At 44.9% G+C, this 23882-nt stretch overlaps 1 protein-coding gene across 2 annotated transcripts in view; it reads left to right on the top strand.

Moving 5' to 3' along the window:
- The window catches only part of ptch2 (patched 2), a 29232-nt gene extending 5591 nt beyond the window's left edge, over positions 1-23641 (top strand). Inside the window, exons 3-23 of one of the 2 annotated variants that reach the window (XM_059345057.1) lie at positions 5768-5957; positions 6042-6111; positions 6206-6297; positions 8628-8736; positions 8840-8926; positions 9048-9169; positions 10145-10292; positions 11520-11651; positions 11751-11906; positions 12030-12122; positions 12215-12340; positions 13233-13620; positions 13751-14275; positions 14855-14997; positions 15176-15356; positions 15470-15750; positions 17124-17261; positions 17922-18064; positions 21119-21524; positions 21626-22160; positions 22345-23641. In XM_059345057.1, coding sequence (XP_059201040.1) covers positions 5768-5957; positions 6042-6111; positions 6206-6297; positions 8628-8736; positions 8840-8926; positions 9048-9169; positions 10145-10292; positions 11520-11651; positions 11751-11906; positions 12030-12122; positions 12215-12340; positions 13233-13620; positions 13751-14275; positions 14855-14997; positions 15176-15356; positions 15470-15750; positions 17124-17261; positions 17922-18064; positions 21119-21524; positions 21626-22160; positions 22345-22379 — 4100 coding nt within the window. In that variant the 3' untranslated portion in view covers positions 22380-23641. Of the gene's footprint in view, positions 1-5767; positions 5958-6041; positions 6112-6205; positions 6298-7173; positions 7382-8627; positions 8737-8839; positions 8927-9047; positions 9170-10144; positions 10293-11519; positions 11652-11750; positions 11907-12029; positions 12123-12214; positions 12341-13232; positions 13621-13750; positions 14276-14854; positions 14998-15175; positions 15357-15469; positions 15751-17123; positions 17262-17921; positions 18065-21118; positions 21525-21625; positions 22161-22344 lie in introns of those variants that run through there. The other variant, XM_059345058.1, reaches the window with a different exon arrangement.
- Positions 23642-23882: the final 241 nt, after the last annotated feature.

The raw sequence follows: 23882 nt of genomic DNA, 5'->3' as shown, positions 1-23882 counted from the left end.
TAGTTCTCCAGTTTACTGTAAACATACATTATCCTATATGGTTTATGCTTGTAGCCTGACCACCTCTCAGAGTGGGAAAGCTGGTATGACTCTGTATTGTCTACAAGTAGAAAAGAGAGGAGTCATAAAAAAAGAGGTGCAGGAAGAAGAGAAGGATGAGAGCAGACGTTGGGGCGGTTGGGGCAGGAACAGGGTGGAAGGTTTATGGCTAGCTGACACTTTTTTGCTTGTGTTTTTGCCTGTCTCACTTGAACAAACACCAAGTGTGAGACTGTCTCATGCATGTGTTTCTTGCACCAGAAAGGACTGCGAGAGGGTGTGTTTGTGGAGAGAGAAGTCTCTTGGTTAAGCTTGATGTAAGTGTTATAAACTCAGATTATTCTCCTTTTACAAAGGCCCATTTGAAAAGCTTGTTTGGGAAAAGAGAGGAAATAAATGGCCTCAATGTAAAAGTGGTGGTGTTTACTCTTACATTAACTAAACTCATCCTTCTTGGCAGAGTTTGGGTGAGGCATGACAGACATGTACACAGACTCAAGCTGTCCAAATATGAGTGCAGTGAGACAGGGCCTATCCGGATAGCAGGCACACCACATGTCCCATAAAGAGGCCATGTAGAAAGGGGGAGGTAAAGACCATACACAGTCCACATTGCATGAATGCATAGACTGAAGTGCTAGCTTAGCCAGCTAGCAATGAAATCAAACCACGAAACAGATTGATTAAAAGAGAGCCTGGATGAGAGAAAAGACGTCTGGGTTTGTGTAAATGAGCGAATGCACACGTGGGCTTTTCGGTGTTTGGAGCTGTTTCTCTAAACAAACCTCAGAGCAGCACAGCAGGTAAATGCTATAATTCATCGGAGCGCACACAGCGCCCCAGTTCAGACAGAGAAAGGGAGCTCTATGAGGCATTATTGGAGGTGAATAGTGCGTGGTGGTGCCCCAGCTAGATAAATAAACTCCCAGCGCTCAGGGCCCAGGACCTCACTGGTAGAGAGAACAAACAAGACCAGAGTCAACCTGGGTCACTTCTACATGTTTATTTCACCCCCCTTCCCGCCATCCTTCAATCCAAGACTCCCTCATTCCATCCCCTTTTTCAGCATCCCCCCAACACACACACACACACACACACTCTTCAACAGTCAGACCAAGACCACCCCCCAACAAATAAACACACATTGAGCAACTATGGATACATGTTCATATGACAGACACATGGCCTCCATGATACAGGAAACACACTGCTCCCTACCTGTCTTTTTGAAGAAAGTATTCACCATGTGGCCACATTTACGTTGATAGATAAAAGTATTAAACATTTATACTGTTATTTTGGTGTCAAAGCTTTTTATACAAAGACAGTACTTTTACACAAGACAGTCTTTTATACAAGACATCAGTCTTTACTACATTGAATGCAATATAGTGAGAAAGGCTGCATTGCAACTGAAAACAGGATAATGAAAACTCAATCAATATAGTGTGGCACCCTTTCTTTCCCAGCTGAAGAGCACCCTTTGTCTTTAGTCTGCACGAAATAAAGCGGCACCAGTCACCTTAGAGTTTGCACCATTTGCCTCTGTCTTTACACCGTGAAAGTATAAAAAGTAAAGAGAGAGGGAGATAGAGATAGAGAGAGACTGAACATTTTCTTGGTACTTGGGAGGGAAAAAAGAAATGGTTCTTAGGCTCAATAAATTCATTTCTCGTCTGAATGAGACCAGCAACGTGGAAAAATTTTGCCTTTCAGGCAGGGATGAATGTATGTTTCAACCACACATTAAGCAGTATTAGCGGTCAGTGGAGTGTCTAATGTGACTATTTTTCACAGTGGCCAACTCTGCCCATGATTAGCATAATTAGCAGAGGCAAGCCTATACATATGGAAATAGAAAGTGCCTAAATGCCAACCCTGGTGGAAATTTATGTGTGGTGGCTAACACCACTGGCACATCTGAATAGAATGTAAGTGAAACTGATTTTTCATGTTGTTTTCACTGTTTTATACTGTTTTTAAGGTGTGATCTCAGGGTGGTTGTTTTTTTCATGATGGTTGGAGCTGCAGGATTTAAACACATTGAAACTGATCAAATTAGTTATTTAATTTTCGCAAATTAATCCGGATTTTCTCCTCCTAAAATAACACAACTGTCTTTGACGATTAATGAACAGATACAGCGTGCACATGAAGACACACACACACACACACACACACACACACACTGTATTTCTATAGGTAAGATACTAAAGTGCCAGCTTCTTTTTCTTGCCCCCAGCCTCACCCTCCCACAGCCAACTCTGGCATTGTTTTACAGGCTGGGAAAGTTTTGGTCCATTTGCTTTTGTTGTGAAAAAAACGTTCCCTCTCTATTTTATTCCGCTGTTTGTTGGGAAACATCTGAAAGAAATTGAAGGGTTGAATGACAAAAGGGTCTGCATTCAGTCAGGAGCTGCTGCACTGAAGGATTGTATGGAGGAACGGCCCATCTGCTGGGGGCAGCCTGCTTTAGGCGATGCCCTGGCTAGGGAATGTCATAGGGCAGGGCTGGGCTGAGGACCCAAAGTGGGGCACAGTCCTGATTCTGGTGAGTCCACATGTGACAAAAGGAGTTTTTTGTTTGTGATGCTGGGTGCCAGGCCAAGAGAATGCATTTCTCATTTGGCTCTTTTGCTGAAAATCAAAAGACATAAAGGACTTCTGTTGGAGGACATTTAAGAAAAGAAAAAAAAAACGTTTGAGAGGGAAAAGTAAATGATGGATAGAAGATGGCAGCCAAAGGGTAGCTTTCTGTCTTTTTTTTATATTGTTGCTACTCTAAAGGGGTCAGACCTCTTTTTCCCTTAAATCTATCTTTTATTCACAGAGGTTCTGTGTAGACTTCTCCTTATGTTGCCATACCGTGTGAAAGGGTAACTTCCAAGCATTACGTAGCAGGTAAATGCATACATGTCACTTTCAGCCCTCTTCGTCTTGGGTCTTCCTCCATAGCAGCGTGGGGCCTTTCAGAGGCCCCCTAATCCAGCTAATCTACCACACTGAACTTTGAAGGTGGCCTGGTCTGACCTAGCGTGGCCTGGAACTGGGACTAGGCCTGTAAGCCACGACGACAGAAAAGAATAGAATAGAATAAATTTGAAGCACAGCACTTTAAAGATGGCCTAGAAGCCAGATGTGAGAAGCCACACATTTTTCACCAAGTTGTGGGCTTCTGGGTGTTCGGCTGCTGGTGATGGAAGGTCAGGTGGAGAGGAAATGACTGAGGTTCCAGTGTTTAAACCGGTACCCGCACACACACAGGCACATGTATAAACACATTCATACGAACATTATATTCATACACACACAGCCATGAGACTGTGTCAGGGCTTGTTGTGACATTTTTCATTTGCTTTTCACTTTCCCAATGTCGTAACTGTTGTGAAAGTGCTTTTAGTGGTGAAGCTAGTAAATGAATTCATATGTTGCACCCAGCAAAGTGGGGTTGTTTGCTAAAATTTGCAAGATGGTGGTCGAGCTTCTCGAAAAAACATCCAATAAAAGAACTGTGGATGTGATTTAGAAGGAGTTGTGATCATTTTGTGCTCCTTTTTTCCTTCAATTTTGATCATGTTGCCAAACACGGACTGATATTTCATGTCACAAAATTGCTCATGTAGTTAAATTATCAGCCGCTGGGGTGATGAAACCCCCGGGTTTCCACACTCAAAGGCGCTTTCTTCCCAGGGTGGGAAAATTTCCGGGAACTGTCTCTTTAAGGCTGTGTGGAGCGCAGGCTGAGTGTAGGGAGAGGGTAGGGGGGATAGAAAAAGAGTGAGAAAGAGAAAGAAGTAGAAGAAGAGAAAGAAGGAGATAGAAAGAAAGACAGATAAGATAAGAAAAGAAAAGAAAGGAAAGGACAATATTCCCTTTGCTTTGGAGCGAGCAGTGAGCTGAGAAGAGCTGAACTGATCAGAGTAGTCGCGAAGCTCAGAGTTGGGTGGCTGGGGCCGGACCAGGGGTTGAGGAGAGAAGGCGAGAAAGAGAGCGAGAGAGAGAGAAGAGAGAGGACTGGCTGCCTGGGTGGTCCAGATGGGAGGAACGAGACACAAATAGCTATAATTTACTTCAGGAGGCCTGTAATTACAGAGCCAGAGTCTCTCCGAGCCACCCAGTTCCTGTTGGGATCAAAACCCCACACTGCAGAGGTTAACATACGAAATGTCAAAAAAGGTTTAACAGATGTCAAAGAGGTCCACAAACGGAAAGGGTTCCATTTTGTAGTAGCCTTTTTTGATTGGAAATCTGTGTGGCAAGGAAGCTGAGTGGACTTGTGGAGAACTGGTTTCCACACTAGTCGGGTTTTTTGTGCATGTACGTGACAGTGTGAAAATGGTTTAATAAAAGACAAATAAACTCAGAGAACCAGTCTTTATTTCCTCAGTTAGAAGAGTCTTGAGGAAATTATTCAACATCTTTTTTGTTGTTGTGACTCCCTCTGAATAAAAGTGTCATAAAAATTTCTCGATTTAAATGTTTTTCTTGTAGGACCAGATGTGCAAAATATCCTGCAAGAACATTTAGATTTTTTCTTTTTGGGATGCATTGAGCCAGACACTCATGGCTGCAAATAAACGAGTTGACCCTATATTCTGAGGACCCTGCGTAGGTAATTAAAGCCTTGAAAGCAAAGCCGAGAAATATTGGACTGTGTCTCCAAGGCCCAGAGTTCTAACCTGATCTCACACTTTTGCGGCGCAGGCTGAATAGTTTGTTTTTTCTTTTCTCCCCATCAATTATAGGAGCCTGCTCCAGGCTGGGGGGAGGTGCAGAGAGCGTGAGGGGAAGAGAGAAAGAAAGAGGGAGACAAACAGAGAGAAAGACAGAAGCAGGAACTATAGGGAGTGTTAAGGGTGGAATAGATGCAGTCAGGATGGAGTGCAGTGTAGGGAAAGTGAGTAAAAGAGACGAGAGTTAGAATTAAGAAGGAGATAGCCCTTGTTTCCAAACCCCCCCCCTCTCTCTGGGGTTGTCATGTAGTGGGACAGCGAGAGGGGCAGACGGGCCCTCTGTGATCCAGCGCGGCATGTTTCATGTCCACTTGGCACAGGCACAGATCCCCCCGGCTGGCAAACTCTTTTCAGGGCAACCTCCTGTAATTAGGGGGCTGGAGTCTACCGCACAGCACAACATAGCTCTCTCTCGCTGTTATTATTTCATCCTCTTTTCTATCTCATTTTTTTTGTCCATCACCACCTCTGACATCCAATACATCTCTCTCTATAAATCTATTTACCTCTCTTTATTTCCTTGTGTCTGCAAGTTCTGAGATGTCTTTCATCCATTGCGCCACATCAATACCACCATTTCAACTTCAACTCTTCTCTTCTCTTCTCTTCTCTTCTCTTCTCTTCTCTTCTCTTCTCTTCTCTTCATTTCTCTTCTCTTCTCTTCTCTTCTCTTCTTCAAAATGTCTAAATCGATATCTGCTGCCCTGAGCAGAGTGGCAGAGGGTTTTGGGGCATCAGAGGGCTGGTTTTCCAAATGAACAGGGCACATCTGTTTCGCAGAAGGAGCCAATGAGAAGCTGTATTACTCATTTCTCTTGGCCAGACGCTGGCTTGTGTGAAGTGCCTTCAAAACCAACACTGGCGAGGGCCAAGGGCGTTGGTCGATATATGTGTGTGTTCCTGTGTAAGTCTGTATGTGCATATATACGCATTCTACACACTATCACACAACTATCTATCGACTATTAATCTGTTCTTTATTCTTTGTTTTCTAGCTGGTAGTCGAGTGAGCACCGAGCTTCGTTATACCAAGGAGAAGCAGGGAGAAGAGTCAGTATTTACCTCACAGATGCTCATCCAGACCCCCAAAGAAGAGGGCACCAATATTCTTACCCAGGATGCTTTGCTGGTTCACATGGAAGCCGCCCTGTCCGCCAGCAAGGTCCAGGTGTCCTTGTTTGGAAAGTAAGTGAAACACCTCCATGTTTAGTGAAAACTTTTTCTCGTGTGTCAGCAATAAAAAACGAATAAGTGTTTTCTCTCTTGTAGGTCGTGGGATCTTAACAAAATATGTTATAAATCAGGAGTTCCTATTATAGAAAATGTCATGATTGAAAGGGTGAGTTCACAACAATCTTTTTTTAATCCTATGTTTACTAATTCCCCTGATTTGTGATTTTTAACCATGTTTTCTTACTATTTCCTGATTCCAGATGATTGACAAGCTATTCCCATGTATGATAATCACCCCATTGGACTGTTTTTGGGAAGGGGCCAAACTACAGGGAGGCTCCGCCTATTTACCGTAAGTCTTGGAATATTTGACCCATCTTACTTCTTTTTTTTTGCATATTAAAACATTTCAGCGAAAGTCTTGGCTCTCCCTTTGCTGTCATTGCTTCCATCTGACTTGCGTTGCAGACTGGAGCTTTTAGAAGGGTTCGTAACTTTTAACACATGCTCGATGGAGACATACAGTTGGGCTTTCACTGTTCTGTCAGTGGGTGCTGTGACTGACAGCGGCGGTCAGTAATAGAGTTCTTTTAGGGCCCAGAGAGGGACTGGAGGGGGGTGTCCTGACAGAGAAATTCAAAGAGAGAAAGTGAGGGAGAGATGCAATGAGAGGGAGGGATGGAGAGAGAGAGAGGAGATGGCTGCAGCAGCAACTGGGTGGTGAGTTGGTAGAACTGAGGGCGGGGAGGCGGCGGTGGCGGTGGTGGTGGTGGTGGTGGCAGGGGAGCCCTTTGGGTCAGACAATGGTAAGCATTCTTTCAGTTTACGAGTGAGTGTCCATCAGTGCAGGGGCCCCGGAGGAGGGAGGGGGGCCGGCTTTGTCAGCTCACGGCTAACACTCGGCATTCTCATGGTAATGCCTCGGGCTCCCAGCTCCCAAGTTGTCCAACAAATAAAATGGGCAGTATTCAAGCCTCAAGTCCCTCGAGAAAGACAGAGAGAGGCTACAAGACGGTTAACAGTGGAGTCTGGGCGTATTTGGGCATTTGCAGATTTTTTTTTTCTTCTCCTTTTTATCAGGACGAAGTTCTCTTGAGAAATTGAGTCACTGAAAGAGAGCTTTTTTTGTCGTCACAAGTGATATTTCAATTGAGTCCTCCATTTATAAAAGATAGTTTAGATCATAGCAGATGTTTCTTTGCAAACAAATAATTTGTTTATATTTCAGTCTGAAGCTGACAGCGGTATGTTGCATGACAAGCCAGCACATACAGAAACAAACACAAGTTTCCCATCCTTAGCATCTCCCAGTTGGCCTGTGTGAGAGCAGAGCCACAGAGAGGGGATAAGGGAATCTTTGATGATTCACACATCTTCCAAGTGTTCCTGTAAGTCACACAGTGTTCTGCATCTGTTGTTATTTATTAATAGCTTTTTTTTTTAACTTGTTTTTTACGGAGCTAAAAGGAACTTGTGGTGGTCTCTGAGGCCCGTGTCCCCCTCAGCTTCCGCTTCACTTCAGCTCTGGTTTTAAATGCAAAAAAAAAAAAAAAGAGTGAGATGAAGGGAGAGAAAGGGGAAGAGGGAGACAGGCAGATTGGGAAAGAGAGTGAGGAAGAGTGAGTGAGTGAGAGAGAAAAAACTTGGGGGAACAAAGAGCAGCAATCTATGAAAAAACAAAAGGGCCCAGGCCCGGTTCACTCAAGCAAAAACTAGCTGATAAAGGAGTGTGTCTTTGCGAGTAGCAGCGAAAGGGACCCTGGTATGTGGGAATAGGAGCCCTTCATGAGCCATTGGAGGGAGATTGGGCCCAGAGTTGAGATACTTTGGGATTCTTTTATTTCCATCCTTTATGGCTGTCTTCTTTCTTACTTCATCTCACTGTAGAAAATGCCCATCTTAAGTGTTTTCTTGCATGCTGAATCATGAAATCTTGCCAATAATGTAGCCTTTTATTCTTTCTTTTTGCTTAAAGTAGACGCAATCATCAATGTTACAGTGGATCCATTCATTTTCTTATAGATAAATACAGTAAACTCAAAAATAAGTGTCCAAGAAAGACACTCAAGATAGACATTGGTCCATTAAGCAAGTAGAAGCCAAAAGCTTTTCATTTTTATGTCTTACAATAGATTTATCAACCTTGATATACAGAAAACAATGCAATGGTGTCAATGAGAAGAAGGATGGCAGTACAGGTGAGGCTCGGAAAGAGTTTATTTGTCCATGAACATCACACAACAAACAGTGTGAGCGTTCCCCCTTTGCCTCTTATCCCTCACCTTTATCCCTCCCATCCATCCTCCCAAACTTTCCCCTTCCCTCCCTCCTTATCAAGATGTTTGGGCGGCAGAGGTAATCGTTATGACTCAGTGCAGGACATTGAGGAATGGAAGCGAGCAGGCAGCCACCGTGCCTTTTCCCCGGGCATTGTGGCAGCGTGAAACAGGATAATAAACGCTATTTTATCCTGTATCTGCAGCTAGCCTCCTGCGTAGCCCAGCAGAAGGAGAGTATTAAACTGAACTGAAAGAATCGTAGTTTTTCGGCTCATAGTAAAGATTAGCAGGAATGCAAAGCCGTGCAGCCTCGCAGGCACAAAGTTATTTTACAGTTACTTCGTCCAGTTATTGTCAAATATGTTCGGCTGATGCTCATCATGTGTGTGTCTTTGCTCTCCAGGGGTATGCCAGATATCCAGTGGATGAATCTAGATCCAGTGAAGCTGATGGAGGAGCTGAGTCAGTTCACTTCACTGGAAGGATTTAAGGAGATGTTGGACAAAGCCCAGGTAGAACACACAAATACAGACTGACAGATTTACTGACTGAAAGACCCGTCTAGCTGCATACTTTTTTTTCCATATACCTTTCTAACGTTGTTCGATTCCTTAGGTGGGACATGCCTACATGAACAGGCCCTGTCTCGACCCCTCAGACCCTGACTGCCCTCTCAGTGCACCCAATAAGGAACAAGGAGAGGTAAACACACACACAAGAATGCATGTTTAGTCAGATTGAAGTATTGCTCAGAACTACAAAGACATCTAACATATTTCTCCATTTTTTTCCCCATCTGTTCCTCCGCTGCTCGTCCATTCAGAGTCCTGACATTGCTGGGCGTCTCCAAGGTGGTTGCCATGGTTTCAGCCGGAAGTTCATGCACTGGCAGGAGGAGCTGATCCTCGGAGGGCGGGTCAAGAGCAGCCAGGAGAGTCTGCTGAGGTGTGTGTTTATAAAGTCTACAAAGATCAGACACTGCAGTCTTAGGGGAATATGTATGTCATAAGGTGGCTCTGGAGTATGAGATCGGGAGGGGTGTGTGTGTGTGTGTGTGTGTGTGATCACGGTAGCCGAGCAGGCGGCCCGTCAGCATGTGAGCCACCGTGACTGTGGAATCTGAGTAACCCCTAATAACCCAACGGACACATGCTAGGAATGCCTGGTACCGAGAGAGATCGGTTTCCTGCATGACCCCGGTCCAGGATAGGCCAATTAAAGATGATTGACGGCCACATAAAGCCCCCCCACCCTGATACACATTTGTTGTATAGGGGACCAAAGAAGAAGAAGAAGAAGGGAAAAACACTTTTCACATTTTTCTGAAGCTGGCCTGTCATTTAATAAGACGCTTTCCAGAGTTTTGTATTCTCCCATTGACTTCCACTGGATTTAAAAGCATGGCCAATACAAATGGAGTGACAGCGTTGGGTCAGAGCCCAGATCATGACCCACACAGGCCCAACAGAGCTTTGAATGAAAGAGGATTCCAGTCCCATCTGCAAGAGCCACACTTACTCTTGGATGTGATTTATGATCATTTCTTTCGCATTTTAAAAGCACTGCTGCTCGCTGCGTCTGTGCCAAGAAAACCTGAGGACATCTGGGATCACAGCCGAGAGAGCGGCAGACAGGCAGACTAGATAACACCTGCTTTTAGCTGTTTACGTTGGCAGACAGACAGACATCCAGGCAGGCAGACAAATCCTAGAAGAATAGGCACCTGCCTTTAGCCATTCACAGAAAGGCAAGTTCCGTGTAGGTACAGCAGACTGACCGGATGATTTTTAACATGTTAGTCCCGAGATGGATGATGAGGTTGGTGTTTCAACCAAACTCAACACACAATAAACCATGTGTTCATGAGATGGAGCCAGATATGTCTAATGTGTCCTAACTTTACATCTTTGTGTTTTGTAGTGCGGAGGCTCTTCAAACCATGTTCCTCTTGATGAGTCCTAAGCAGCTGTACGAGCACTTTAAAGACGACTACGAGATCCATGACATAAACTGGAATGAAGAGAAGGCCACCGCCATCCTCGAGTCCTGGCAGAGGAAGTTTGTGGAGGTGCGAATATACACACATTTCATATATATCTAAATTATCACAAAGAACAACAAAGCTGGAGAGATTTTTTTTAATGTAGCCACCAAAAATAATTCGGAGGGTGAGAAAAATGAGGAGGCATTTCCTTGTCCCTGTGCAGCCTTGTTTTGCTTTTACGCAAACACAAGCACACACAAGCACACACAAGCACACACGCTGTGTGGGACTTATTCTGCAGTGTCTGAATTCCATCAGTCTTCAGCTCCCTTGTAAAGCGAATCACGGGGCAGTCCAGGGCAGCAAGTGTGTGTGCATATGTGCATGTGTGTGTGTGTGTGTGTGTGTGTGTGTGTGTGGTAGGCCAACCATCTCTCTCTGTCAGAGCCCTAGTTATAGGAACAAGCTGTTGCTGTGATAGCTGACACCCACCATGGTGAGGGTAAGGAGAGAGGGAGGGAGGAAAGTGAGGGACATATGCGAGGGAGGAGGGGTAAAAAAACTTAAACATAAACTGACAGAGACATGACACCTCCTCGTGACATATTAAAGAACAGATCTATTTGAGATTATGAATGACGACAAACGTGGACAGGTAAAGGTTTTGGGGGAGCTTTGGTCCATTTGTGGCACAACGTGGAGAGAGCAACCTCCCTCCCAGGCCATGTGATCCCATCCCTTTCCCCTTTGACCTCACAACCTCTGGCATCTGTGCTCATTACTCCTCAGTTGTCATACATACACACGCACTCACACACATGCTAGCACATGTAAAAACACACACACATTCATACTCACTTTCACACACTCTCTAAGGGACAGGGTGCTTTTGCTGTTAGAGGGCCCTGAAATATGGGGCTTTAGGAGAGGCATGAGGTAGCACGGGACAGAGGGAGGAAGTGTGTTTTCGTGTGCAAAAGTTCAGCCTCTCTAAGGTATTATGCAGGGTTCCTACTGGTGCTGGAAATCCTTGAAAACACTTGAATTTTAATGTAGTGTTTGATGGAAAAACTGTTTGGATTTTAGATTATGTGGGATGCCTAGTACAACCAGGTGAAACATTTGGAAAATGTAAAATACTAAATACTTTATTTCTGCATTTTTATTTATGGTAACAATTTAGGGGGTTATGTTAAGGAAGTGGAGAGTCTGGACTTTTTTAACTGTAAATTATTATGTAATGTGCCGAAGAATGTATAATTGGGTGTTGACGATAATGACGTTGATAACTAATTGACCTTTGTCTTTTAGGTGGTCCACCAGAGTGTCCCATCCAACTCCAGCCAGTCCATCCACGGTTTCTCCACCACCACCCTCAATGACATCATGAAATCCTTCTCTGATGTCAGCGTCATCAGGGTGGCCGGAGGTTACCTGCTCATGGTGAGCATAATAATGATTGACTTAAATCAGTCAATTTTTGTTAGCGTGTTAATGAAAACCTAACTGAAAAATAACTAACATTTAATATCTCTTCTCTAGCTGGCCTATGCCTGTGTGACCATGCTGAGGTGGGATTGTGCCAAGTCTCAGGGGGCCGTTGGGCTGGCCGGGGTGCTGTTAGTGGCTCTGTCAGTGGCTGCAGGACTGGGTCTCTGCTCCCTGCTCGGCCTCTCCTTCAATGCTGCCACAACACAGGTACAACACAAACCTGGATACATTCAATGTGCTATATAACTGTAAGGTTTCTGTTTAAACGTGTGATTTAAAGCCCAGATTCTTGATGTGAAATGTTCATTCTGACCTTTTTTCCCATCCCAGGTGCTTCCCTTCCTGGCACTAGGGATCGGTGTTGATGACATGTTTCTGTTGGCTCACTCCTTCACAGAGGCTGGGACTAACATCCCCTTTAAGGTACTTTTAAAACTTGTCTCCTCGCCCCATCCCCCTCCCCCCTCCTCCTCTCCTCTCCTCTCCTCTTAATGTTGTCTGTTTTTGTTTTAAAGGAGCGGACAGGAGACTGTTTACGTCGCACCGGCACCAGTGTGGCTCTAACTTCCATCAACAACATGATCGCGTTCTTCATGGCTGCTCTCGTACCCATCCCTGCCTTGCGAGCTTTCTCTCTGCAGGTATGTTTTGCACACACCCTGACACGCATGCGCACTGACATAAACACATGTACACAATCGCACACCGAGAGGCCGGAGGCTCCTTTGAAAATGAAAGAGATAACTTAAGAGAGGTGACATTCATTCAGAGCAGGGAAAGCCTTTGTTCACTGTTTTATTGCCACTGCACCTACAGGGCCAACATTTTTTTGAGTGTGTGCGTGTATCTGCGTGTGTGTATATGTGCATAAGTGTGTGTGTGTTTGTGTGTGTGTGTGTGTGTGTGTGTGTGTGTGTGTGCGTGTGTGCATGCGTGTGTGTGTGTGTAATGTGGAATAATCAGAGCAAAGAGAGTGATGAACAGACAGAGAGAAGGAGCAGGAGAGGGAGGGAGGAGAGGATCAGTATATCACTGGCCCGTCAAGGCGGTTTGCTCTGATCTGTGACTAACTGTGGGTGGTCTCAAACACACAAGCAAACACACAAATACACACACATAGACACACACAGACACACAGTTTAAACCACAGCCAGTTAGAATGTCAGCTTCAGGGGCTGGGGCGAGTGGGGAGGCAGCGCCAGCGGTGGTGAAGGGTGATGGTTTTGCTCAGACTCGCAACATATATATTCCCTTCCTGCTTCTTTCTCTAAGTCTTTCTAGTAGTTATTTCATTCTGGCACTCTTTTCTTTCTTTTCTCTCTCTTCATCTCCCCTTCTGGCTCGTTTAGAATTCCTGGCTGCTGATTTAGGCTTTTTTTTACTTTCTGTGCTGTGGTCTGAGATACTTAAAAAAAAAAGAAAAAAAAAGAAGAAGGAGTCCTGACTCTCCCCAGCTGGGTTAGGGTGTCTGTAATTTCACAAACTCTTCTATCTTTTCTCACTTTGTTTTTCTCATTTTGCTTCCCTCCCTAGGCGGCCATTGTGGTCGTGTTTAACTTCGCCATGGTGCTGCTCATCTTCCCTGCAATCCTCAGTTTGGACCTCCACCGTCGTGAGGACAAGCGTTTGGATGTCCTCTGCTGCCTGTACAGTCCCTGCTCCGACCGCGTCATCCACCTCTCCCCGCATGAGCTCTCTGACGCCGGAGAGCAGCCGCACACGCCTACGACGGCAACGGCGCACACACATCAGTACTCAACGGGATCGACAATCACCACTAGCACCCAAATCACCACAACTGTGCAGGCGTTCACGCAGTGTGACGCAGCCGGGCAGCATATCGTTACAATCCTACCACCTACCTCACAGATCTCCACCAGCCCCACATCCATCATCCTCTGCCCCACTACACAGCCTCAAGGTACATAAGACAACATCCTTGCCATGTGTTTTCAATTTAAACCTGAAATATTTCCATCCACACAAGCATTTTGGCACCTTTTTTCACAATGTCAAAAAACTAATTTTCTGCTTGTATTTCCTTCCCCTAGCCATCACTCCTTCCCCCACCACCACTTCTGTTCCAGACCCCTATGGCTCCCAGCTCTTCACCCCCACCTCAAGCTCCACACGCGACCTCCTAGCTCAGGTGGAGGATTCCAAATCGGGAAAGAAGTGCGTGCCACTCCCTTTCCTGCACTGGAACCTGTCCAGCTTCGCCAGGGAGAAATATGCCCCTCTGCTCCTCAAACCCAAAAGCAAAGCCATCGTAGTGGTTCTCTTTCTGGGCCTCCTGGGCCTCAGCCTGTATGGGACCACCATGGTGCACGACGGCCTCTACCTAACCGACATTGTGCCACGTGACACCAAGGAGTACGATTTCATCGACGCCCAGTTCAAGTATTTCTCCTTCTACAACATGTACCTGGTGACCATGGATGGATTTGATTACGCCCGGTCACAGCGGCTGCTGATCCAGCTGCACAATGCCTTCAACTCTGTTAAATACGTGGTCAGAGACAGCGACGGCAAACTGCCCCGCATGTGGCTGCACTACTTCCAGGACTGGCTAAGAGGTAGGAATCCGGCCTCAGTGATGTTTTTTTTTCTTTTTTAAATGAGTCAAGTAATAAGTTACTCTCTGTCCCAACTGGTAGTTTTTAATAATGATGTCAGAATCCTTTAGAAGGTGCAACAGTGTACAGGTTTTTTCAGGTGTGCTTTTTCATTTTACTAAGGACAGGAGTAAATGTGTGTGCATGTGTGTGTGTTTTCAGAGGTGAGAATGTGCGAAGGGTGAATGAAAGTTCAGTCATGCTGTTTACCCCCATCCACCTGGGCTCAGGGGTGGTGCAGTAGACTGGTTGGGGTCATAGGTTATCTTTGCATGTGTGTGTGTGTGTGTGTGTGTGTGTGTGTGTGTGTGTGTGTGTGTCCTCAGGCCAGAAAATGTCAGAGGCCCAGTCAAGAGGAAGTGATAACTAAAAGGCAGCTGAAAAAAAAGAGAGGAAAAAGGAAACTTGATATATCACGTTTTCACTGCCCACACAGACAGACACACAGAGACACTGTGATAATAGAAATCATAATATTTCTAAATGACAATCACAATAATCTTTTCTCTTCGTTTTCTTGTGTGTTTTACCACCCTGCAGGTCTTCAGGCTGCTTTTGATGCTGACTGGCAGGCAGGCAGGATTACCTCTGACAGCTATCGTAACGGCACAGAGGACGGAGCGCTGGCGTACAAGCTCCTTATCCAGACGGGCTCCAAGAAAGAACCTTTTAACTACAGCCAGGTATGTCTGCAAGAGCTACACGAAATACTTTAAAACAGAATCCACATGTCATTCCTGCAGCGCTGTGTGTGGCATTGCGGTAAAGTACATTATCAGCTGTCTTTTTACCATTTATTCTGCCAAAACTCAATACATGGATGGTCATTAAATCAGAATTTTCAATCATTTCCCTCTCTAGCTGACTTCTCGTCGCCTGGTGGATGCAGAGGGTTTGATCCCTGCTGAGGTGTTTTACATTTACCTGACAGTCTGGGTCAGTAATGATCCTCTGGGCTATGCTGCCTCCCAGGCCAACTTTTACCCCCATCCCAGAGAGTGGATTCATGACAAGTATGACACTACAGGGGAGAATCTGCGCAGTAAGTACCTTAAAGAAATATTTCTATTTTTATACCTTAAATCCTTGAAGAAAAAACGTTTTTCTCACCTTATGCTGCCATTATCTGACCTTTCTTCTCTTCCTCTCTTGCAGTTCCAGCTGCAGAGCCCCTGGAGTTTGCCCAGTTCCCCTTTTACCTGAACGGCCTTCGCCAGGCCAGCGACTTTGTGGAGGCCATCGAGAGTGTGCGGTCCATCTGCGATGAGTTTAGCCGCAAGGGCGTGTTAAACTACCCTAACGGATATCCCTTCCTGTTCTGGGAGCAGTACATTGGCCTCAGACATTGGTTTCTTCTGGCGATCAGCGTTGTGCTGGCCTGCACCTTCCTGGTCTGCGCGATTCTCCTGCTCAACCCCTGGACCGCTGGCATCATTGTAAGTAGTTTGCCATACAACTCTTCATCACACCTCTTCTTCATCCTTCCAATTGCTCCTACATTCTCCACCTCATGCTACCTCAACAACATCATTAGCCCCTTCCTCCTCTCACTTTCTTCTCACCCTTCTCTGCACAGCTCAATAACGCTGTCTAGGGGGCCCCTTTTTCTCTGCGGAGGGCCAGTACGCACACACACACACAGGGACCTTTGTCATTCTAATGTAGGCTGGGCCGGCCTTAGAAAAGGAAATGCAAAGGAGCAAGAAAGGCTTTGCCCTCTTGAAGCCTCTACCTCCAACTCCCTCGCTGCTTTTGTCAGAGGGAGAGGGAGAGACTTGGGGACAGGACAGATCTGCCCAGTTGCGACCTTGGCCTGCTCAACCCATCCATCAGGGATATGTGTGTGTGTGTGAGAGAAAGAGAGAAAGAGACAGTCTGCGTGTTCAGTGGTTGGAAAACATTTCACACACAAGCTGGTGGGACCGGTGGTCCATAAGGGCCCCCCAAACTCACACACACAAATCCACATATCCCTGACCATTGGGGGGGCTGAAGTGTAACACAACAACAGTGCCAGCTTCAGTTGGAATGTGTTTAATTTAAGTAGTGGTCCCTAGCAGCACTGATTGAGACAGGACAGACTCCTCAGACAGAGGGAGAAGCACAGCTACACACATGTACGGTTTCCAAGCATCAGTCTGCCTGTGAAGTGAAGGTTTCACCCTGCCTGTATGTGGTCCAGCAGTAAAACGGCTTTTATCATTTCCAATTTAACCGTGCCCCAGCTCTGAGGCCCACGCTGGGATCAAAAGCTCCTTTTGGCCGGGAAACGTTTTCTCCTCCTTTTTCTAAGACTTGTTGTTGTTGTTTGCGTTGCGGTTTACAGTAACATCGCACGTTTACTATTAAGACACGACATAAGCAAATCCCTGCATTGCACAGCAAGATGTTTCATTAAAATATCGGAAACAATAAAATAAGCTGCGATTTAATGAAAAACAACATCATTTGTTTTTCGCAAACACTGACAGATGTATATGGTGGAGCCCACACACTGTTGTCTCAGGCGCTTGTCAATCATTTCAACCACCTCTGAGAGGGAAGAGGAAAGAGAGGAGGGAGGAGGGGAAGGTATTAGCCTCAGGGTGGGTAACTTGATGCCATGTGGTTGAGACTCTGAGCGCAGGGTCAAAGACTGTGTGGGGTGAAGAGGCAAAAGGGCTCAGCTCAGTCACTAAGGAAAGGCATTTTTATTAGGATTTTTACAAGCTTTTATTTTTGTTATACTGCTCATTTCCTCATCGTCCCACTCTTTCTCAGCTGAAAACAGTTCAGTTTGTGATAATTTCTTTCCATGTCCTCTTTCCAGGTGTTTATCTTGGCCATGATGACTGTGGAGCTGTTTGGCATCATGGGTCTGATTGGCATCAAGCTGAGCGCCATCCCTGTAGTCATTCTGATCGCCTCTGTGGGCATCGGAGTGGAGTTCACCGTCCACATCGCACTGGTAAGTCAAGACTCAGCACAAAGTGAGGGCACACACATGGATTAAGTGTTAGCGGGGCTGAGCTCCTACAATTAAACACCTACTTTACTTGAAACCTGATGCTGTAGTCTAAGTGTTAAATACCTACTACAGCCTGACATGTGACCACATGATTCGCCTATGTCAGGGGGATTTCATTTAACTGGTAATATTATTTTAGCATGCATTATAGATAAAAAAGAGAACATGTAATGTTTTTTTTATTTTTTATTGGAAGATAGACACATACAAGTACTTACCTGAAAATGAGCATATTATGTCCCATTTAAATGCATTTGTCTTGCTACAAGGGTTTGTAATTGACGTTTTGTAAAAGCTGCATAGCAAACATTTTAGCTGTTTTTAAGTCAGTGCAGAGCACAGACTCCTGTGGCTTAATGCCTGAAATGGAAAGTGAAAAAGGTAGAATAAGTGTGATTAAAGATTTACGAGGAAACTTTTGGCTTCCTGGTTCATGCTGGCAGCTCTCTAGCCCAGTGTACTGTCTTGTAGTGTAGCGCAGTGATCCCCAACAAAACCAAATGCAGGAATGCCAAGCCTCGCCGCAAGCACAAGTTTTGTGTGATCGGCAAGATTTCCAACTCATTTCTCCTCCCCACCTCTCCCCCCTCTCCGCCGCAGGGCTTCCTGACAGCGATTGGCAACAGAAACAAGCGCTCGGCAGTGGCTCTGGAGCACATGTTTGCTCCGGTGGTCGACGGCGCGATCTCCACGCTGCTGGGCGTTCTCATGCTGGCTGGATCAGAGTTTGACTTCATCATGAGGTGAGAAGCTGCTTGTGTCTGCATCTGTTTATGTGCTAACTTAAACAGATGGATAGATTGACAGTGCTCACTCACACAGCAACGGTGTCTGCACCCTCCACAGCCCATCTGTTACCTTCAGAAGTAGCAGTGTTTTTGTTTTACGCCGTTGGTGTGTGCATGTGGAGCCAGTTGTCTAGCCTCACTTGGGGACGGGAGGAAGCCTTGTGGGGGGTCAGGGGAGCATGCAGGTGGAAATTTTATACCCCTATTTATGAACACACATGCACACACACAGAGTGACAAATATGCACCTGGTTCTGTCACTCTGGGCACACACACACACCCATCTCCTCAACCTCCGAGCACAACAAATGGGGAAAACATCAAGGGTGTGTAGCAGCTGCTCGTAAACATGGAAGTGTTCTACTACCCACTGGGTGATGTCTCTCTCTCTCTCTCTCTCGTTCACTGAGTCTCTTTCACACACACACACTTATACGAGAGGGAATCTGTAAAAATTCCTATCATCCGTTTGGCATTCTATCCCTCCACGCTGGGTGCCGTAATAAAAAGTGGAGCTAAATTTGAACTGGTCAGCCAGTCATATGGTCTGAAGCCCACCAACAGACATAATTCGCCTCTGTGTGTGTGTGCGTGCGTGTAAAATGTGTGTACTTGTGTGTGTTTTCTACCACTGTTTCATGGTCAGAGTGGAAAAAAAGGCGAATAGCTCGATGTTTTTCAGCCGAATGTGGTCTCGGCCCAAACCCGAAACCACAACCTTGAGCTCACAGACTGCAACAGGCCTCCATGACATAAAAAGCAGCAGTTTTTCTGCAGAAACAGAGACAGAGAAGCAGAGAGAGGTGGAGAAGTACTCTGAGGGTGGCTTCCTTGCAAGGATATGAGGTCCCAGTGGGTGGGTAGATCAACAGATTCTCCACAGTGTTGAGTCTGATAGATAAAGAGGTGTAAATATGTGGAATTCGGGAGAGTAAAGAGGAAGTAGGATTTGGAAGAAGAAAGCATTTCCAACATCTTGTTTTTCTTCTCTCCTCCCATGGTTGTGTGAGAGATCATTTTCAGAGGACGGGGTGAGAAACGGGGACAGAAGGGTCTAGTATCTCTGTTGGAGGTCTTGTTTAGCTGTAGCTGTGGTCGGGTGAATGGGGCAAGCCAGAGCTGGCTAGCTGGGGAGTAGCATAAATATACTGCTGTAAACATCTCCTGGCCTTGTAATGTACTGAATAAACAGCAAGCCTAATTCAGCTCTGCTCAGAGTCCTCTTTCTCTCTCATGCACACACATGCAGGGCACATATGAGTGCACACACACACACACTCACACACACACACAAGGAGAAATGCACATATGTACAGGCATGTAAACACTTACGCTCTCTTTCTCACACACACATACACACACGGCTCCCCAGGCCCTGACAACGAATGGAAAAGATTACAGTTTATATAAACAACAGAATTCCTAACAGTGAGACACTGTTGGAGGTCCCACCAACGTCTCACTCTCTTTCTTTCTGTCTCACTCTTCCCTTGTTTTTGTTTTTTTCCCGCCATATAAAGAAGTAGTTTTGAGAATTGGAGGCCAATGCTGTGCTGACAACCTATTTGTGATTTCAGCGTGCATGCTTTAATTCAATAAAGCATGCAGATTAAATATCTGCGTGTGGTTGAAAGACAGTCATGGTTTGAGCAGACAGCAAGAAATTGAAAATATCTCCCTCAAGTGTTTTGTCAAAAGTAGTTAGGATGACATGTGTTATGCTTCTGATAAAGGAAGAAAACAAGGACAGAGGTTTAAGGGTTGTGAAATCACACCCAATATACAGACCATGAACTTTTTTCCTGGAAAGTGACCTTTGTCAAGTGAAGTAGTAGTAATAATCGTTGTAGTAGTCCATTCAGAAGAGAAAAGCATGTTTCCAGAACACCACGCAGCTATTATCCCCATCCTTGTTGGTTTTTTTTTCTTCATTCCAACAATCTTTTTTTTCCCTCCCTCTCTCTTTTACCTCTTTAAGTCTGGCTGGTGGTTAGCATCTCACTGTTTCTCTCCCTCTCTCTCTCTCTCTGCTTTCTGTTAGTGTTTAAGTGGAGTCCTCTCTAATTTTCTTGGGGAGCTCTTTCTTGTGGCCTGCCTCCACCCCTGGCCTCCTCAGAGCTCCACCGAGATGCACGCACACACACGCAAAAAAAAAAGCGCACACACAGTGTGAGTGAAAAACAGAGCGAGAGAAAGTCTTGTAGCAGCAGCAGTGGAGGCATCAAAGCATGTTTTAGTTGGACTGAGCAGGGAATCAGATTTGCCCTCCCTGCCTTTGATACACAAACACTGGGCTTTCCCTGACTTCTTCCCCTGAGCTACTTCCCTTCCTCATGTGCCAACTATGCGTGTGTTTGGAGTTGTTCATGCACATGTGTGTTTGTGTGTCTACATGAAACGTCAGTCCACTGGGGTCTTGTCACTTTTTTGTCAAAATAAAATAAAATAAAAATGCATAAAATTAAGATGTAACTCAACATTGTGTCATGAGTTTGGCTGACACTGTAAATCCATCTGAACTTTAGCCAAATCCCTAAAAAACCTTAAGATGCAAAAGAGAATTAGATTAAAAGGACTGTGGATCTCTGAGTGTGTACACATGCATATGTACTTCCCAATGCGTGTGTGTGCCACTGTGTGTATGTGGGCTCTAGCTGATGCAGGCCAGAAGAGAAGGGTCAGGCAAACCTGTTCAGTGTAAAAACAAAGGTGCTTTGGTATAGCCTGACCTCAACTAAAATCCAACAGAGTTAACAATTAGCAGCTTCTACCAGCTAACAAGAAGGTTGTTCTTGTTATGGAAAGGAAAAGAGGGATTATAAGATACCACCAGCTAGATTTACAGGGCTAGTATCAGTGCTGGATATCCTTTAAAATACTTGACTATTATTGTCGTGCTTTCAAGGTTCAAAAGATGCTTTGATTTTGAATGACCTGCTTTAAGCTGTATGTGCATTACTTTCATAGTTTCATGTTTAAACTAACGCACCTCATCTCTCCGTCCTCCAGGTATTTCTTCGCTGTGCTGGCCATCCTCACTGTACTGGGGATGCTGAATGGTTTGGTTCTGCTGCCAGTCGTCCTGTCCATGATGGGCCCTCCTGCTGAGGTGACCCCGGTTGACAACGCCAGCCGCCTGCCGACGCCCTCCCCTGAACCACCGCTGCCCCCACCAATGACCCACCACGGGTACTACACGGGCCACCACAATCCACGCTCATCACGTCAACAGGCTTTTTCGGAGTCATCAGACTCTGAGTATTACTCTGAGATGACCACCACGTCAGGGATCGGGGAGGAGGATTATAAGTACTGTGACCAGAGTGCGTACATGACATCTCACACCAGCGTGCCAAACACCACATCTCACATTCTGCTGGAAGCCAGCAAGAACCCCAGCTTCCCCAAGCTTACGGTACGCTACATGACCATACAGACAAACCCTTCCTGTTTTAAAATGTTCTTCAATTTGATGTTTTTTTCTGAAAGTAAACAATGAAACTTTATGTGTTGCAGGTGGTGAAGCCGTTCAAAGAAAATGCAACAGGTGGAAGGATAGAACCGTTAAATGAGTCTTCCCACACCGCACAGTTACCTCTCGGCTCCCAGGTCACGTGCTGGGATGCAAAGCGGGAGCAGCAGGCGCAACACTTACCCAGCGACAGAGCTCACTTCCCTGGGAGGACTTGTCAAAGCGGCCCCAGGCTGCAGAACGGCAGAGGGCCTCAGCCAAACAGGACTAAAGGGCCGAGCTATAGCAATAGCAACTCCGCCCTGCCAACGCAACGAGGCTCCACGGGGGGACCTGTGACCATGGTCACAGCCACAGCCTCCGTGACGGTAGCTGTGCATCCGACCTTGCCGGGGGCGGCGTACCAAGGCTACATGCATGAAGGTTTTGACACTGACAGCGAGTCGGACTGTTTCGAGGCTGCTAAGAGGACTTGTGGTGACAAAACAAACTTTTCTTCATGTAAGAGAGACTCTCTAGAGCTCCAGGACTTGGAAGCAACACAGAGCCAGACAGAACATCAACTCGGCAAGACACAAGGTCAGTTAGTTACCAGTCAATCTCAGGTTTATTTCACTTTAAATCTTATAAATATGCATATTGAGAGCAAATCAAGAAATACATGAGGTTTTTTCAAAGAGACTTTATAGCGCTAATTTCTCTTTTTTTAAATACCTGTTTAGAAATGTCTAACCTTTTTCTCTATTCTGTGTTTTTTCTGCAGGTGGGTTGAGGATCCAGGCAGCCAAAGATTGCTAGACTCTCTCACATGCTGTGCCTTCTCTCTTTGAGTCTCTGGCTACTTTTCCAGAGCACCTTGGCGCCTCACATGGCACCACATCATATCTTGAACTCTCAACTGTACATAGACTTCACACAAACAGAGAGGATTTATTTCAAGGACATATTAAGAAAAAAATGACGTTTTAAGAATTATATAAATATATGAGTATATATTTTAATACTAAAAAAGAAGGAAGCTATTTAAAAGAGTACTGTATAACTTGGGTATACTCTTGTGTAAAAGTTCAGATGTAAAAGATTATTTTGTTTGTGGGGCGGTTGGTGTTTTTCCCCTCACAGTGTATAGAATAAGAAATGTGCTATATGTAAAAAGTGTCCACAAAAAGTGAGATGTTATTAAGATATTAGGCTATTGAACATACATGGTCAGTGTTTTATTTCTATTTGTATTGTTCTTTTTTTTCCTTTTTTTTGCTGCTACACTTCAAAATAATTTTAAGTGATTTGCCTTAAAAAATGCAGTACCCCCTCTTCCCCCTCTGGTTTAAGTCAGTATAATGTTATACACAGTATGATACTGTGAGATATTCTGCATCTGACACAGTCTATTGTAGTTTAATTCACAGTACACTGTAAAAAAAAAAAAAAAAAAAAAAACAGAGAATTACATCGCAGATACTGTTTTCTTAACAGAAAACCATTGTGCCTTCAATTTGTCCCCTTTTTGTTGTTATCACAGCATTCAGCGCTCAGTATTATGTCCTCACTTTGGTGTAAATAGGTTTTGTCTCGTCCAGATTCAGAATGTTTGTCAGGAAGCAGTAGTAGACTGATGTTTATCAGTTATCACCATCATCTGTCTATCTATCTGAATATGATCAGTCACACCTAATTCATATTTTATGTTAAATCTTTGTCTTTGTGTCCCAACATCCTCTGCAGTTTAAACTACTTGAAGGAGCTGTGATAAGATTTTTTTTCTTCTGCAGTTTTTGTAAGCTCTACAGTGGGTGAAGTTCACATTTGTCACTTCACCTTCTTGTATTATTTTGAAAGGGAATTATAACATCCAATGCAAAGGGATTCATTTTATTTTATTATTATTATTTTCTCCTTTTATTTCTTCGCTGGCTGCTTTGGGGTCGTAACACGTTCATGCTGTTGCGACCGTGTGCAAATGTTACATTATGTAAACTGGTCTTTATAATGCTCCAACCTGTTCTGACTCACTTTTTCTAATTTCTCACTCTTCTTGCTAATACAAACCTCATATATGCCACGTTATGTTTTCTTTCAGGCTTAGAATTTTCATGTAATTTGCTTTACAATGTTTCTGTTGTTGTTGTTGTTCAGTATTGGTCTCATCACTGCCAGGTTAAATTGCAGGGAAAAACTTGCGGATCTATTTTTTAATTTCTTTTTTTTTAAGTGGCAGCTTTAGTTTCTTTTGTACATATGAAAGAAAAGTTAAGTAGCTACTGTGCAGTTGTGAATAATTAAGCAGAATGAGCAAAGCAC

This window comes from Centropristis striata, chromosome 11 (genome assembly GCF_030273125.1).
Source record: "Centropristis striata isolate RG_2023a ecotype Rhode Island chromosome 11, C.striata_1.0, whole genome shotgun sequence".
Lineage (NCBI taxonomy): Eukaryota > Metazoa > Chordata > Actinopteri > Perciformes > Serranidae > Centropristis > Centropristis striata.
This window is presented reverse-complemented; position numbering and strand designations above follow the sequence as displayed.